Source organism: Plectropomus leopardus, chromosome 3 (genome assembly GCF_026936395.1).
Source record: "Plectropomus leopardus strain MGB_pleo_1.0 chromosome 3, ASM2693639v1, whole genome shotgun sequence".
Taxonomy (NCBI): Eukaryota; Metazoa; Chordata; class Actinopteri; order Perciformes; family Serranidae; genus Plectropomus; species Plectropomus leopardus.
In genome coordinates, this window is record NC_142178.1 from 23,387,944 (window position 1) to 23,404,076 (window position 16,133).

A 16,133-nucleotide genomic window follows, 5' to 3' on the forward strand; every position below is an offset into this window, starting at 1 on the left:
ACCAAGGAAGCAAGAGAGTTCAGCCTCAAAGCTGAGACCTTGGGTCAGCAATCTAGCGATTTCCCTCTAACCACATTACAGCCATTAGTGGCTCTTGCTGCTTTTCGCATGTCACATGGAAATGGGTCAAGCCCTGCCCTGCATGACTCATTGGCTCTTTCTCCCTCTCCCTCTCTTTCATTCCTGTTAACCCTACTCAGGTGGCAAAATGGCTTCAAGGAGCATGGGAAAATTGGACTCACTATTGTCACATTATAGCGTTTTCATTCACCTTAATAACAATTGTATGAAACAAGAGGGGTCATACACACTGGGTATGCTCATCAGTCTCTTACATATTCCAATGTTTGTGTAAAAACGGCTATAGACTTACCATACACAGAGAGTGCGATACTGGGATGCTACAAAGTTCAGTACAGTACAGTACATTTTTACACAGAACCAAACGGCAACGCTATCATTCGGCTCCATTATATGATTATAGACTGCGTTCCAGCGTCAGAAGAGGCATGACGGGCATGACATCTAACACCACAGCGCCAGCCTCTAGTGTGACATGAAACATGTGCGTTGGCAGTGCTTTCTAAGCGACAACAATAGCATAAAATGGCAATATCTAGGACTGTACCTGAGTCGGAATTATGCCAGTCGAATCAGATTTGGCTGTTCAATATGAATATTTTCAGATTTTTTGTTGTTGTTTATTTACCCAAAGTTTGAAAGTTAGTAACAGGCTTAGTGGGACATTCAGTGTGACAGAGGCCTTCATGTCGGATAGTAAACAAGCAAATGGCGCTAACGACTGGCCATAAATGTGCAACAACATTTTTTGCCGACACTAGATATCAGCAAAAGTGAGATCCAGTGACTGGATTGTAATAAGTTGCTGTAAACTGCAAATTCATCACTTTCAAGCAGAAGGTCTCCTCTCTCTCTTCTGTCTCTCTAAGTGCTACCTGCATGTCTGCAGCTTTGAAGGGTGGCGTAAAAGTCAAGAACACTCACTCCGCAGCAAAATCTGGGGACCAGCACGGCCCAGAAGTACGCTGCACAGCATGCTGACTAGCAAAACAAAACAAAACACAAGAACTGTTGGACTCAATCAGCAATCTCAGTTGACTGAGGGACTAAGGCGCTTCCAACTGATGATTCGCATCTCTGACTTTCAAGGGGCAGCCCAAGCAGTAACAATCATTCACCTTCTTTGTCATTTGGCAGCCGATCTCATCCACTGCTCGGAGGGTAAGGAGCTCCCAGACCTCTTTGGACAATTTTTGGCCCCTGTTCTTCTTCTTTGAGTTAACCACTAACTGCAAACAGCTACTCTTTAATATCTGCCGCAGTGGGTTGCTCATGTTGTCAAACACACACCTGTGCTGCCCGTGAGGCGAGGTCACTCTGTCCCCTCATCCCTCTATCGTGTGTCATCTACAGAATGGCAAGGGGGCATAACATCCTGATATTCCCACCCTGAACAGGCAGCTTCAAAGCGGCTTATTAGACATCGGTTCATAGATGGGTTGGAGATCACCAAGGCAAAAGTTTAAATATAATCCGTTGTTTTGGTTTTTGGCAACTGGCATCTCCTGTCAGCTTTTAGTTATGTGTTACTTAAAATGTAAGATGTGTGTGTGTGAGACGGAGATGAGAAGATGTTTTGTGGAAGTGTGGAAGCGCTGTTTAATATCTGTTGCAGCAGGAGAGTAGCGGTCATAGTGGGTTGTGATTGTGATCACCTTTGTGGACCATGGCGAGCAACGCTGGCCAGATGTCAGCCAACTCTAATGATCCCAACAGGTCGCTGGGCTGGGTTGCCTGGCAACCATTTTGCCGTTGCCTGTAAACAGAGAGCAGACCCACCAGGCCTCTGTCAGGGTCGCGAGGGTGAAGGCGGCTTTGGTGTGTGTGTGTGTGTGGATGTACTGCATGTATGTTGGTGTGTGAGAGATTTTAAATAATTCTTTCTTTGCCACATGTTTTTGCAACTGCATGAGTGCCCAGTTTTCTGAGAAAAATCTCAGCCAGCTTTTTATCAGATGTTTTGTGAGGTTGTGTACACTCACCCAAAGAGGAGGAAAAAAAAGTCAGTTTTGACATTTTGTTTTGCCCAGGCTTGGGTCTTTTGACATATTCTTATGGAGGTTTGTTAATATGTATCAGGAATATTCACTTTTCTTTGTTCGCCCTTGTCTGGCAAGCTGTAATGTTTTGCTTATGAATATTGATACATGAAGTGTATATTAATGACCCTTGGTGACCTTAACCCTATCCTTATTGGCTCCCCGGTGGTATCTGCAGGCTCATGAATATTAATCTAGTTCTGTAACCTCCATTACCCTAATCTTTGCTGTCTAGCCTCCCAGAAGGACCCGTTGTCATGGTAACCCCTTTACTAGACTCTTCCAGACCAAGGGTGGGAAAAATATGGTTAAAAAAAGGACAGAAAAATCTAAATTACTCAAACATCTTGGATGTGACTGGTGGAAATCTGCCATTGTATAAGAAAGAGGTTCAGTTTGTGATGGAAGTCATTTTTGTGGTCTCCTTGCTGTGTGATGAAGTGTATTTTTTTACAGCTTCAAATGGCCTTTGGACTTGGGTTTGGACAGGTAGATGTGTTTATGAATGGTCTCAATTAGCCTTGCACAAAGGACTGATCTCTTACTGCTTTGCAACATTCGACATGCAAAGATGAAATCAAAAAATAAATAGTAAATTTCAATGTTAAAAGTAGGAATGCAAAATAATACTCACGTCATTGGTATTGGTTTTCATACCATACTTATCTGCATTAAACGGTCTAACGCAAGTCAGAACCATATAGTTCCCAGTCTTTCCACGATTTCAGCAAGTGTTTTCTAGCATGTTTAATGTGTTAAATGTAAATCTTTAATATAAATATTTTTACAGTACCCCAACTTAAACTCTTGTGTTTGATGTTCACAATTCATACTGAGGATACTCAAGTGTTTAGCTGAAACTAGAGCATGTGGTGATATCTGTATTTATGCTCTCTCTCCTCTTCCAGATGTGGACAGCAACGAGGATGGAGGGCCAGATGACGGTCCTGTGGAGGAGGAAGGCTGGTTTGGGAATGCTTCTGACACACGCTCAGAGTCTTCATCCTATGGAGACACCCAGGATGAGCTCCTCCTGGCCCGGGGCTCCTCTCCTGACGAACGGCCTGGAGTCAGCTCTGGGTCTGGGGACCACGATACCTGTGGAGGTGAGAGCTCAATGGGTTGCCCCACACCCGTCCATCGTGCCTCTTTGGAACTTCTTGGACTGGATGGAGGTGCATTCTCGACCCAGGACACACTCTCCTCTGTGGTATCGTCACTGTATGGGGAGGCGGCATCTCGTGCCCTGGGAAAACCCCTTAGCAGCAACCTACGGCGCCTCCTAGAGGCTGGGTCGCTGAAACTTGACACTGGGGAGCTTCTGGGTCGTTCATCCAGGGGAGGTGCTGGGGGGGAGTCTCCTCCAATAGGTCTAGCCCCACCGTTGACCCTCTCCCCGTCTTCCCACCATGCCCAGCAGTTAAGTGCTCTTGCCCGAAAATTGGCCAATAACAACAACAGCGGCTCAGCCTCACCAGCCTCCTTGGCACCCTCAGTCGCCAACATTAAGCAAGAGCCCCTTGACCCCTTTAACTCTGTCACCCCTAGCAACGGCAGTGGCTTTGTATGGGCAGGTGTTGCGGATAAGTGGCCGCCGGCCAGCTGCTCCACGCCCTGCGGCTCCAGCCTGTCGCCGGACTCTGCAATCCAGAAGTTAAAAGCAGCAGCGAATGCCGTGCTCCAAGACAAGAACGCTGTGGCCTCATCCTCAACGACCTCTTCCTCCTCCTCCACCTCTGCCTCATCTGCAGTGCCCGCCCTCGGAGGGGGTGGTCGGGGAGAAGATGTCGTGCGCTTTGATGCCTTCAACTCTCCGTTCAGCCCACAGTCAGCTAGCTCCACCCTCGCTGCACTTTCCAAGAAAGTCAGCGAGCGGAGCCAAGCCTCGTCAACGGCCAATGCTCCTACTGACCACCAATCCTCAGCTAGTTCCTTTCTCTCGCTCGTGTCAATGACCTCCTCCGCTGCCTTGCTCAAAGAGGTGGCAGCCAGGGCAGCGGGAAACCTGCTGGCAGAGAAGAAGGATGGTTCCTCCTTGCCGACCGCTGGGGTCCTCCAAGAGGATGTGAAGCCCCTGCTGGACAAAAACCAGAAGGCCCCCACGCCCTCTACTCCCACCCAGAGCCTAGACCTGCTGTTGCCCTCTACGCCAAAGGGTAGAGGCAAACCCAACAGCCAAGCAGGTAATTTAAAGTCATAATAGAGTGCCCCAGGAATGACATATTTCTGTAGGCCAATCCAGAAGCTAACATCATCCTGGTTCTTTTGTCAAAAGGCCTTTGGGATTTTTCCATTAGATTTTAGATGAATGTAGAGAATAACTCTGTGGTAAACAAACGTTTCTGATACTTTCAAGTTTTGTTCAGCAACACATTACACATCGCCAGCATTACAGGGCTGTAAAGCTGTTTTTTGCAGTTCGGTGTGATGACATTCTCATTCAGCCACTTGTTAGCAATCATCATTTGTAAGACACATAAAAGCTTCAAAGTTTGTGAAGTAGTAATGAGTCCTAGTAGCCCCAGTAATGAGTCCTAAAACCCGGATTTTCAGGTTTTAGGACTCATTACTGGGGCTCTCTATATGTGCATAGGAATCACTGTACACATCGTACCAATACAGATGATAAGAGCAGATCTCAGCTGAGGTAAGGTACATTTTTAGATATTTTTCCTTTTGTTGCAAAGCACTAAAACACTCAATTGTTGCCTTGTATTAAACACAGGAACAGGCTACTTAAGCTGAAACAAGGTTGCGACAATGAAATAAAATTACCTCATGTCTGTATAGAAGACTATGAAGGTTCAAGATCATTTCTGCTGCACTTCATGCGCTTTATGAAAAGTTTTCATTTTGTTTCACTCTGCCGTTTTCTTTTGAAAAATAGTCTTACAAATTTACCTGAAGTTCAAGAGAACTATCTCACTCTCATTATACTTATTTTTGTTCAGCATTTACCAAAGAACTAATACCACTTGTGTCATGACATGCAAATCAAAAGTACTGATAAATTAAAACTAATATTGCAATGGCAGCTTGACTCCACGATGATTATATGTCTTTGCTGTCGTTGTGTGGGAGAGTAGCAGGTTTACTTGTCACCAAAAAAAGCACAATTCTGAACTTCCATGACATGTTTTCTCTAGTTTTGTAATGGTTTTGTTCTCACCTCACTGGCGCTGAAGTAGCAAGTAGTGTAGCCTCGGCTTAACTGTCAGCCGAGCAGAGAGCATAGCCGAGAGAAAACAGCCCTGGCTGGCCTTCTAGTCTGGGAAATGGTCTGTGGGCTCAACGGGGGGTTCCGACTGAGACCTCACTGCCTTCCCAGACCAGCTCGTTTGTGCTCGGATGTGCATGCTGCCAAAAGGGGGCCGTCAGTGTGTGCTCGGCACAGTGGGGAGCCCTGGAGTCCATATCCATCTCGGCAGCCTCCTCCTGGCTTCAACCCCCACTAGCCAGAGCCCTCTGCACTGATCAGCGCAGCAGACTTAAGGCCAAACACATCATACTTTCCACTGACTGGATACAGATGCGTGCACACACACTCTGTCTCTCCTCCCTCTCTCTCTCCTTCTCTCTACTCACAAATGGCCATGCAGTATATTCTGTGACTGTGTACTGGGATGTAGACATATAACCAAACAAGGGTGCACACAAAGATGTCACTTGTGCACAGGGAGAGAGAAAGCTTCATAGTGCACACTCTTGCTAAGTAGCCTTTAGGGAGAACAGAATGTTTTCAGGGAGATGGATGGGCACTTTTGAGGGATTGTGTCGCAACCCCGCCAAATCTAAAATGGCTGGATCAAATTGACTTCAGACAGATGAGGCAGTCGATGTAATATTCTGTGATCTGCATGCTAAAAAGGGGGTCTGCTCTAACCCGCGAGCCGTCAAGGTCGAGCAGCGCTGTAAAAATGCAGGTAGTTGTTTGGTCGCTAGACTGAAAAATGTGACCTTGATTATTGACCGTCATGTCTTGTTTTATTGTCGTCCCTTGCCAGTTCTACTATAAAACTCTATTGCACAGGCATGTTCTGCACTTTGAATATATAGAAGGAAAGCTTTCTCCCTTTATCTGAAACACGGTTGTGATTACACAGGAATCAAACATGTTAAGTGCTAAGACGAAGGTACTAAACTCACGCACATTCCCTCTCTCCTGTTTTATTTCCGCTTCACTCAGCTCAACTCAGAATAAGCAGAAGTCATTTTTGCATTGTGATCTCTGCTGTGCTTGGAGAGGTTGGGCCGCAGATGGCGGTTTATTGTTGCAAATAGGCAGTCTCGAGGTTTTACACCTCAGGTCAATGAATGGCTGAGCACAGTAATTTCACCAAACACTGATTACCAGATGTTTTTCAAGGAACGGCACTGGAATACTTATGAAGCCATCCTGACAGGCCCTTGTAGAATTTGTAATGCAATCATGCCTCTTTCTAATAAGACCAATTAAACAGTAATGGATGCCGGATATGAAGCCAACAACAATAATCGAGATACTAAAACATGCTTGAGTTTTTACTTCCATTGTTCCATTGCTTCCAGCTGGCATTTCCCTTGATAGTTTTCACCATTAGGTGTGGAGTAGTTGTCTCTTCCGGATCCGTGAATACTGTAGTCTGCATTTGGAAAGGTTTTTATTTCTTAACAGTAACAAAGGTACATTTCAGCATCACAGTACATACTGTATCTGCATGTACTAAAAGACTAATGAGTCTCCTTGTAACAATGTTCTCTGGTGCCCTCAAGGCTCTCCTGAGGACGGTGGCAAACCGTTCCAGTGTCCTGTGTGTGGACTGGTCATCAAGCGCAAGAGCTACTGGAAGAGACACATGGTCATCCACACAGGCTTGAAAAGCCACCAGTGTCCCTTGTGTCCTTTCCGATGTGCTCGCAAAGACAATCTCAAATCCCACATGAAGGTGAGATGTTATGGATTTTCTTCATCTTCTGACCCCGCACCCCTTGTCACCCCCACCCACATCATCTCTAATTAGTGGCTATTATGGCTCCCTGAATATAATTGTTAACATTAAAGGATACTCATGCTTTAGTTAAAGGTGTAATATATCCTCTACATGGCATAATTAAACACTTCTGCATGTTTGTTGTAGATACATTCAACTGAAATGAAGCATAGAGTGCTGTCTTTCCTCTTGATGTCCTGTAGTGCCAGAGAGGACAAGCAATTTGACACAAACCTGTCCTCCTTTTCCAGGTACATCAGCACCAGGACCGGGGTGAGACGTTTCAGTGCGAACTTTGCCCCTTCACCTCCTCCCGTCACTTCAGCCTGAAGCTACACATGCGCTGCCACCAGCACTTCCCCCGCACAGACGTCAAGGTGAAAGAGGAGCTCACCACCGACACGGAGGGCGAGGGCTCCCTGATGGGTGACAGCGGCTCCGCAGACCTGAGAGGGACGGAGTTGTCCCCGCTGCACTCAGACACCCAGCAGCAGACGTCCCCTACGGTCGAGGCTTCCTCCAATCACGTCCACATCAAGGAGGAGCCACAGGAGCGAGATCTGTCTGTGCTATCCCCCTTTAGCATGTGCAGGGACCGTCCCAGCAGCAGTGCCAACTCCCTGGACCTACCTGGAGTAGGGGTAGGAGTCGGGGTCAGATCCAGTCCTAGCGGTCCAACGACAGCCTCCCTCTTTAGCCCTGACATCACTACCAAGACAGCCACTGACCTGCTTATGAAGCTATCCGGTAAAAGATTTTTTTTAAAATGTTTTGCCTCTTAGCCTTTATTTGATGAGATGGCAGTAGAGTGAAAGGGGGGAGAGAGAGGGCATGACATGCAGCAAAGGGCCACAGGTTGGAATCAAACATGCACCGCTACAGCAATGACATAGCCTTTGTACATGGGGTGCCCGCTCTAGCAGTTGAGCTACTGAGCGCCCCGTTTGCATAATCTTTAAGTTTGAAGAGCCCATAATGGCATTTTAAAATGCCTTGTTTTGTTTGACCAAAAGTAAAATAGTCAACGATATTCAGTTTGGTATTATAGAAGTCCAAGAAAACCAGAAAATATTCACTTCTGGAAAGCTGGAGCCAGCAAATTTTTGCCTTTTTTACTTGAGAAATACTTAAACGCCTACTTAATCATCGAAATGGTAGCTGGTTTATTGCTCGTTCAACTCTAATTCAGTCACATAGTAGTGAAACTTCAGAGCCTGTGTATAATGGCAGTAGTCTGTAAGAGACTATAGAGATTAAAAGTGTAACATGAATTTATGGTGGCATCTAATGAGATCATTTTTTGTTGCCTTTAAAAACTATGAAGCCACCAATGTACAGTACGTACTGTGCTGCAGTTAAACGTCACTACTGTCTAAATGAGAAACAGATTGCACCAAGTATTATGGTTTTGAGAAATACAAGGAAAAACAGTATGCACAGGCACACTAGCTTGACTCTTGTGATCCATAATTGTTTTGTTTATTGTACCGTTTTCTCAACTTGACTTCCTAACTCCAGTTATTGCAGTCGCACTTTTATCAAAAGTGTCGCGCTTCTTCCAGACTTAAACATGAAGACATCCATTCTGATCTCCTGCTAGATGTTGTCTCCCCTTTGCCTTAAGTTTTGTTTTGATTCTTCACTGTCACCAGAAATAACACTCGTAAGAAGCGTAAACAGTTTTATGTTTATCGTTTCAGGTCAAGGCCGCAGTATGTCTCTGTGAGCTGTTTTTAATGGATTTTATAACAACGGGAGCCTAAAATGTCTGAGAGTTAGTTCAGACCTTTCGTGAATAGACAGTTTAAGCTTTTGACAGCTGCAGATACATTAATGTGTTTAGATGTTTTATGTGCATTGACATAGGATTCAAATGTAAAATCCTGATTATGCTTTATACAGTGAAGTGAATAGAAACTATTTACAAAATATGTGCCTTACCTGTGTGACTCTCACATATGTTTGAGCTTGAGTCTCAGAATTTTACAGTTTTTGTGCATATTAAGGATATGAAGGATTCCTTCACTTGTACACAGGGTTATTCACAGCCTTGGTATCTGTGTCTCTCCCATGAGTGTGGTAGAAAAGTAGGCCATGGACTTTTAGCCTTTTCACATGTACCACACGCCTTTTCAAACTGGTTGGGGCAACACCCAAAGAACTCAAAACTTGCTCTTAGGGCATTGATTCGAAGAAGACAAAATAGTGTATATATCACTAAAAAATGCTGCCTTATTCTGTTGAAAACCATAGTAGACAGTAGGGATGGGCGATATATATATATATCGTAGTTGATTCCACCTGTGATACATAAAAAAACTGTTATTGCAAACATCAAGGAAAAATTGTCACAGCCTTTTATTAAGCCAATGGCGTGAGATTTGCTTCAACCTTTAGGTTCTCTCACTCTCTCCCTCTCGCTTTCTCTCTCTCTCACACACACACACACACACAAATACACAAACATGAAATATCACACACTCCTCTGCCCATCACTTTTGCCTGAGCTATAGTGTGAGCAGACAAAGCTTATGTCTTTTTATATGCAGAGCTTCAGACTGCAACCATTTAGTCACATTTTGGTAACATGGGGCACCACTGCAACTTACAAATATTATTAATATATGAACTGGGGAACTATTCGTTTGTTTCCAGCTCACAGTGAATAAATCCTCACATTCAATGGCGCCGCGGTAACAGTTTAACTCAATGAGTTTAACGATAGTGTGAACAGACGAGACGCGCATTTGTATTTGTAGGGCTCCAGACCACAACCATTTAGTCGCATTTTGCAACCATGGGGCACCACTGCGACTTGCAAATGTTATTAATATATGAACTGGAGAGCTGTCAGTTTGTTTCCAGCTTACAGTGAATAAATCCTCACGTTTAAAGGTGCAGCGGCAACAGTTAAACTTTCGGCTAAGTGCAAACATCTACTGTTGACCAGAAAATTTTAAATTTACAGCAAAACACGTCAACACTTTTGGCACAAGACGAGTCAGGTGCTTCAAAATAAAAGCTCCAGTGGTATATCAAGACTTTATATAACTCTATCAAAGCCGAAGTTTATTTAACAATATTACAGCAGTATTTTATTGAACTTATTCAACGTTGTTATGACAGTAGCTACTTTAATTAAGTGTACTGTAACTGTAGTTCATTTTACAATTTTGTATTTTAGAACTCTACTGTAGTTAAAGCAGATTTCAAAATGTCGACATATTGGAATATAGCCTAAAAATATTGCAATATTATTTTTTAAGTAATATCTATTCCTATTAGACAGTCACAGATACAAAGGTTTTAAAGATGACACTTCTCAATTATTAAGGCTCCATCTATCTATACTGTTAAGCCCGACACATTTTGCTAGTTTATCTTTGTGTCACTTCTGTGTACGATGAAGGTGTCACAGAAAAAGCAAAAGAGAGGAGACATTCTTAGCGTGATAACAGATTCCATGCATACCACGGAGGGCTAAGTAGACTGAGAATGTCCTGATATCGAGATTTTTCTTACGTTATGAAAGTAAGACTTCAGTAGCTTCGTGCCTCTGCAGTATTCTTTGCTAAATGGTCAGTGGGGATGTTTTTTGGGGGATATTCATCAGTTAAAGTGCACCTCATGCAGAAACAGTGTATCATTGTGTGTAACATACTGATTGGTAGCGGCAGAGCAGAACGTGCACATAAAAATCAACTGGAGTACCATTGAGCAGCACTAAAGTCATGACCTAAATCAGAGCATGTGCAGTTGGTTCGTATCTAATCTTGTAGATAAATGGTCTGTTTTTGAACTACTTATTATCTGCTTAAAAATGCCATTACAATGCCCAAACGATATGACATTATTTACCCATCCAGAAAACAAATGTATATAGGATATGTATGTTTTGTTTCTTTTGCACTCATTTAAAATGACACTCGACGGCTGCCCATTCAGTGCTCTGCTGTCGGCCCCTGATTAGCTCCACTGAAGCAGTTGGGAACTAAATGATCCCCTCAAGGGCACCTCGACAAAAGTTGTTGAGGGATTAATTTTTCTCACCCACATCTTATCATTTGTGAGGCGAGTCGGGGATCTGTAACCTCTAGGCATTTTTCTCCTGATAACAGTTCTTTTTGCATGTGTGTTGGTGTTATTATGACTGACAAAATGACACAAAATCTTATTCTAAAGTAGGGCCCAGCAATATGGAGCAAATCACTGATCACAATATTTTTGACGAAATACCTAGAAATTGATATGGCGATGATACTGCATGGTTGACTACTGTGTTTTTTTTTCTTTTTCAAAATATTTACACAATCAGATTTTTGATAAATAATCCTGAGTAATGTGGATGTTAATGACTAAGTACTGTAGGTAAAGGCACGTAATAGAAAGCCAGAACAGTCTGAGGAGTTCATAAAATTACACCACTTTACTGTAAAGCAGCCTTTAAAACCAGGAGAGGACAACAGTTACGATATTACGAAATCCAAAATCTTAGACGTTATCTAGTCTCATATCAACATTTTGATATAATTTTGATATATTGCTAAGCCCTACTCTAAAATTGTTAACGAGATCAACTGAAAATGAGTGCAAGAAGTCGGTTTGGAGCCCTGCATGAAGGATTGTTTACACTGAGATACTAGTCTTCCTCTGTCCTTCAGGTGATGCTGTGTACCTGGTTGTCTGCCCCTCAAAACCAATGACTACAATTAATGAGTTTTGCAATCTGAAAGAGTTAAACTCTAAAAGGTTAACATGTAATTCATTATTTACTGCCTCTAGTAAAGTTGCAATGTGACATGCACTTTTCCGAAGCTTTATAAGATAATGACACAGCATTATTTTACAAACTTGACAAACATGCTGCTCTGAGGTAAACTAGGTCCACATCGTGTTTAGATGCATTTCACCATGTTGCAAAATATCAAAGGATGAGCTCGGAGACGATGGCAAGATTGATGGAAAAAGGTTGACCGAGGTTCAGCGTCGGGGTCGAGGCTACGGCTGCCACTCTTCCACTTAATGCTGTGTAATTAGATTGAGATCTTGAGCGCGGATGGGAGGAAAAAACCCTGGGAACATTAGATTAATTAAAAATTTATGCATAATTCATAATTAAAAAGGAATTCATAATTTGAAATGATTAGCGCCCTCAGCGCCATCCTGTGACCCCGCCAGGATGCACAGGGACTGGGCCGGCTTAGTTAACTCCCCCTCGATCTCGCACGCCCGGGCTCCACATGGATGCCCCCTGGGTGCCAGTTGCACTTCACTCTCAGACTGCACAATCAAGCCCAGGCAAGTCCCAGAGGAGCCAAGATGGCTCCTCGCAATGTCAGTCCAGTGTCAAGTGGCGGACATCTTAGTCAGGGCATCATTCAAGGAGAATGAGGAAGGATATAAAAAGGCAGGACGAGAGGATGTTGAACTTGAATGCATGATGATGGGTTTTAATGAATACTGCTTCTTTGATCACAAAGTTCTCCCTTTGTTGAGGGGCGGAGTTAAAGATAGAGGGTTATGAAACTGAGAAGAACCGAGCTCAGATCTTTGTAAGACTTACCCATGCCACGGAGCAGCCAGGGAGGGAGAGGTGAGGAAGTTCCTCCTGGGACCTCTAGACTCTATTTCTTTTGACCTCCCTGCCAACCCAGATTGAATGTGTACACGAGCAGCTCATCCCTCCTGCTTTTACACTGCTGTCTCAGTGCCTCAATCCCACGAGGCCTGGAAGAGGGTGAAAGGGGGGGGGAGTATAAAAAGCTGGAGAGGGAAAGATAAAAAAAAAAAGAGACAGATAAAGTGACAGCAAGTGAAGAAGAGGGAGAAAGAGGCAAAGAGGGAGTTGCATCGGGTTCCCCAGGCATAAAAAGCCAGCGAACTCTTCCTGACCTCTGACATAATAAGCATATCATTTTTTGGGCTGCCCTGCTTTCCATTGAGTGTTATACTGATACCCTTTGATTTTTATCCTTGCACGCTGACACAACCGTTAGCCATCCAGTGTGATCCACATTTTGATTCAGAGATGAAAGCCACAGAGGCACTTTGAAATGCACAGCCCCTACCCTGTGCCCAGTGGACCCCGAGTTAATAATGACAGTGGGCACTGCACACCCTCCAAACACCGCACCCCCCCCTCCTGCTGCGGTGACACAGGCACAACGAGCTTGACCCTGGCTGGGTGTGAATAATTGGCATGCAGGGGGTTGTGGGAGGTGTTGCATCTGTCATGATGCTTCTGCAGTTGTCTTACTTAAAATTTTCCTGGGAGAGTATGTTGCATGTGCTACAGTGAGTCTTGCACAGACAGAATTTCATCATTGTACTTTAAAAATCTTGAGTATTTTTCAGGATTTTTTTTTGAAGGAACAGATTTTTTTTCTCCACCGTATTATAATGACATTTTCCTGGTTACAAGCATGAGTGTTGTGTTATTGGATCTGTAAACACTGTAGGGACATGTATTGAACATGGTGGTGCAGATGTGCAGTGTAGAAATATTGGGCGTGTAACGACTGTGACAATTCAGTTGCAACGATGGAGTACCACTGTGACTTGCAAATATTTTTAATATATGAACTTGAGAGCTTTCAGTTTGTTTCCAGCTCACAGTGAATAAATCCTCAAGTCTAAAGACACAGTCGAAACAGTTGAGCTTTCTGCTAAGTGCTAACAACTACTGTTTACTGAAAGCTTCAAGTTTATAGCAAAAACTTCAACATTTCCAGCCCAAAATGAGCCTGTTGCTTGAAAACAAAAGCTCCAAATCCTCTGATTTGATTTAGTCAAGTATAACAATCCTTTGGCAGAACATCCTTTATTTAAATGCCTCCATTGTAACTTTAGTTCATTTAATAATTCTGTATTTTAGTAGTCTACAGTAGTTCAGAGGAGCTGTCAAAATATCAAGATATATATTGTGTATCACGATATAGCCTAAAAGAAAGTTACAAGCATTATTTTTGTTATTTGTAAACACCATAGGGGCATGTATTGAACATAGTAGTCTAGATGTGCAGTATAGAAATACTTGGGATTTGTTGCACCATCTCTATGTGGACACAGACTGTTTGAAAATTTGAAATGTCTTTAGTTTTGTCACTCTGTGAACATCAAGATTTAATCTGCATGTCCCTTGCTTTCCAGCTCTGCATGAGCAGACACAGGCAGGCCTTTTGTGTGTGACCTCTGGTCCATACATCCCCACTGCAGCCATCAGTATCACTGTCCGGTGTCTAGCACACTGTCAGCTATTGTTGGGTTCTCAACCTGCCCCACGTAGCCCTGTGCTTTTTTTTTTTTTCTTCGGGAGAAAACAGCAGCCAATTGTCAGAGGGGGAGCAGGCCGGCGTGACAGAGGTGGAAAGCTAATGAAGTTATTTGACGGCAGCCCTGGCCACGGAGCGAGAGGTGAGGCGGAGTGGACAAGCGCCTGGCAGCGAGACGGATGAGGCGCGAGAGAGAAGTGTGGTGAAGGGGAGAGAAAACAGGGAAGAGAACGGGGATGAAAGTGGCATTGGTGGCAGGTGTCAGAAGGGTGTGATAACATGGAGACAAACTGATAGCATCGTCAATCCTGAGCTAGAACCAGCTGTACAGTATCATGCACAGGGAGCTGACATTGGTCTGGGTACGTACTCACACAGGCAGGAAGCTCACAGAAGAGATGCCCAGTCACCCAGAGATGCCCGTCTCCTCCTCAGATCTGTGTTCACTTCACAAGAGAGACTGGATGCTCATGATGCTATTGTGATTGTGAAATTCTGACAGACTAAAGGCCAAAGTGTAAGCTTAGAGTTGCAGGCTGATTTGTTCTTGTTGGTAGCGTGCGACGACTTTTTGTTATTGAGCCATCAGCGTAGAGGAATAAAAAAAAAAAAAAAAAACTTGCCCATCGGATTAGGCTACTAAATAATTCATTGGACTCTGTAACATAGATTCTGAGTGGAAATACACTCTATTTATAGCGACAATCCAAAAGGTCACCGGAGTGGTGTGACTTTGTGTGTGAGTGCACGTCCTGCGGTTGTTTTTGTTCTCGTGAGGCCACAGAGGAGAAGAATTTGAGAATCTTAACTTTGTGTTGCGTCTGTATTTGTCAGTAGCTCATGTGTATCCCAGCAGCTCCATATGGTTTGAGTGCAGCATGACATGGCACTGTGGTTCGCGACAACACAAAGTAAGGATTTCTCTGAGGATTTGGATAAGTGTGTGTATGCGTGGTTAAATGGGATAGTGTATTTTTATGTGTGTTTGTAAGGCGATGACCAAGTGTGCTGTCCCTGTCTGATCCGACATGGCCCAACACGCTTCTAATTAGAGGACGTCCTTCCAGGTGCTGACCAGGTTATACTTAGCCTGCCCGCTGACATCTGACGGTGTGACATTTCCAGCTGGTGCCGCGTGCGACCCTGCGCCACTGCCCCTGAACTTGAAGGTCACTGCCCACCCCGCCACCCCCACGTCCCCCCTCCACTGCTCAACCTCTTCCTTCTCCCCCCTCTTGAACTGCAGCCCCGGCCCGCCATGGTGTGGCACTGTGGCATCGTGGCACCACATGGGTGGTCAAAACACCAGCACCTGTCCCCTTTTCCTGCCCCGAATCCCCCGTCCCTGAGCCCTCTATCCCTCCGGCATGGATCATCATTAATCAGAGGGGCCGGAGCCGGCACAGATTGATGATGCGGGCAGGGGGCGGCAGGCCTGTGGCGGTTAGAGATGTTAGGTGAGACGGTAGGGTGAGGAGCAGAGCAGATCTCTGCTGGGGCCAGAGGAGACTGGACAGCAGTCTGCCCAAGAGTGATAGCCTCTCTTATATCCATGCCCTGTGTGTGTGTTTGTGTGTGTGTGTGTGTGTGTGTGTGTGTGTGTGTGTGTGTGTGTGTGTGTGTGTGTGTGTGTGTGTGAGAGAGAGAGAGAGAGAGAGAGAGACATTGTTGAAAACTGTTGCTGTGTCAAGGGTTGGGAATGGTGTTCATAAGAGATGTGTTTGTTGGTGCCCTACTCAACTGCACTCACACTCCGTTTGAACAAGTTTAAC

At 44.4% G+C, this 16,133-nt stretch overlaps 1 protein-coding gene across 1 annotated transcript in view; it reads left to right on the top strand.

The window, feature by feature from the left end:
• The window catches only part of znf827 (zinc finger protein 827), a 119,130-nt gene that overhangs the window by 22,136 nt on the left and 80,861 nt on the right, over positions 1–16,133 (top strand). The window contains exons 2-4 of the mRNA XM_088075896.1: positions 3,029–4,303; positions 6,873–7,045; positions 7,342–7,837. Of these exons, the coding sequence (XP_087932022.1) occupies positions 3,029–4,303; positions 6,873–7,045; positions 7,342–7,837 (1,944 nt within the window). The remainder of the gene's footprint in view (positions 1–3,028; positions 4,304–6,872; positions 7,046–7,341; positions 7,838–16,133) is intronic.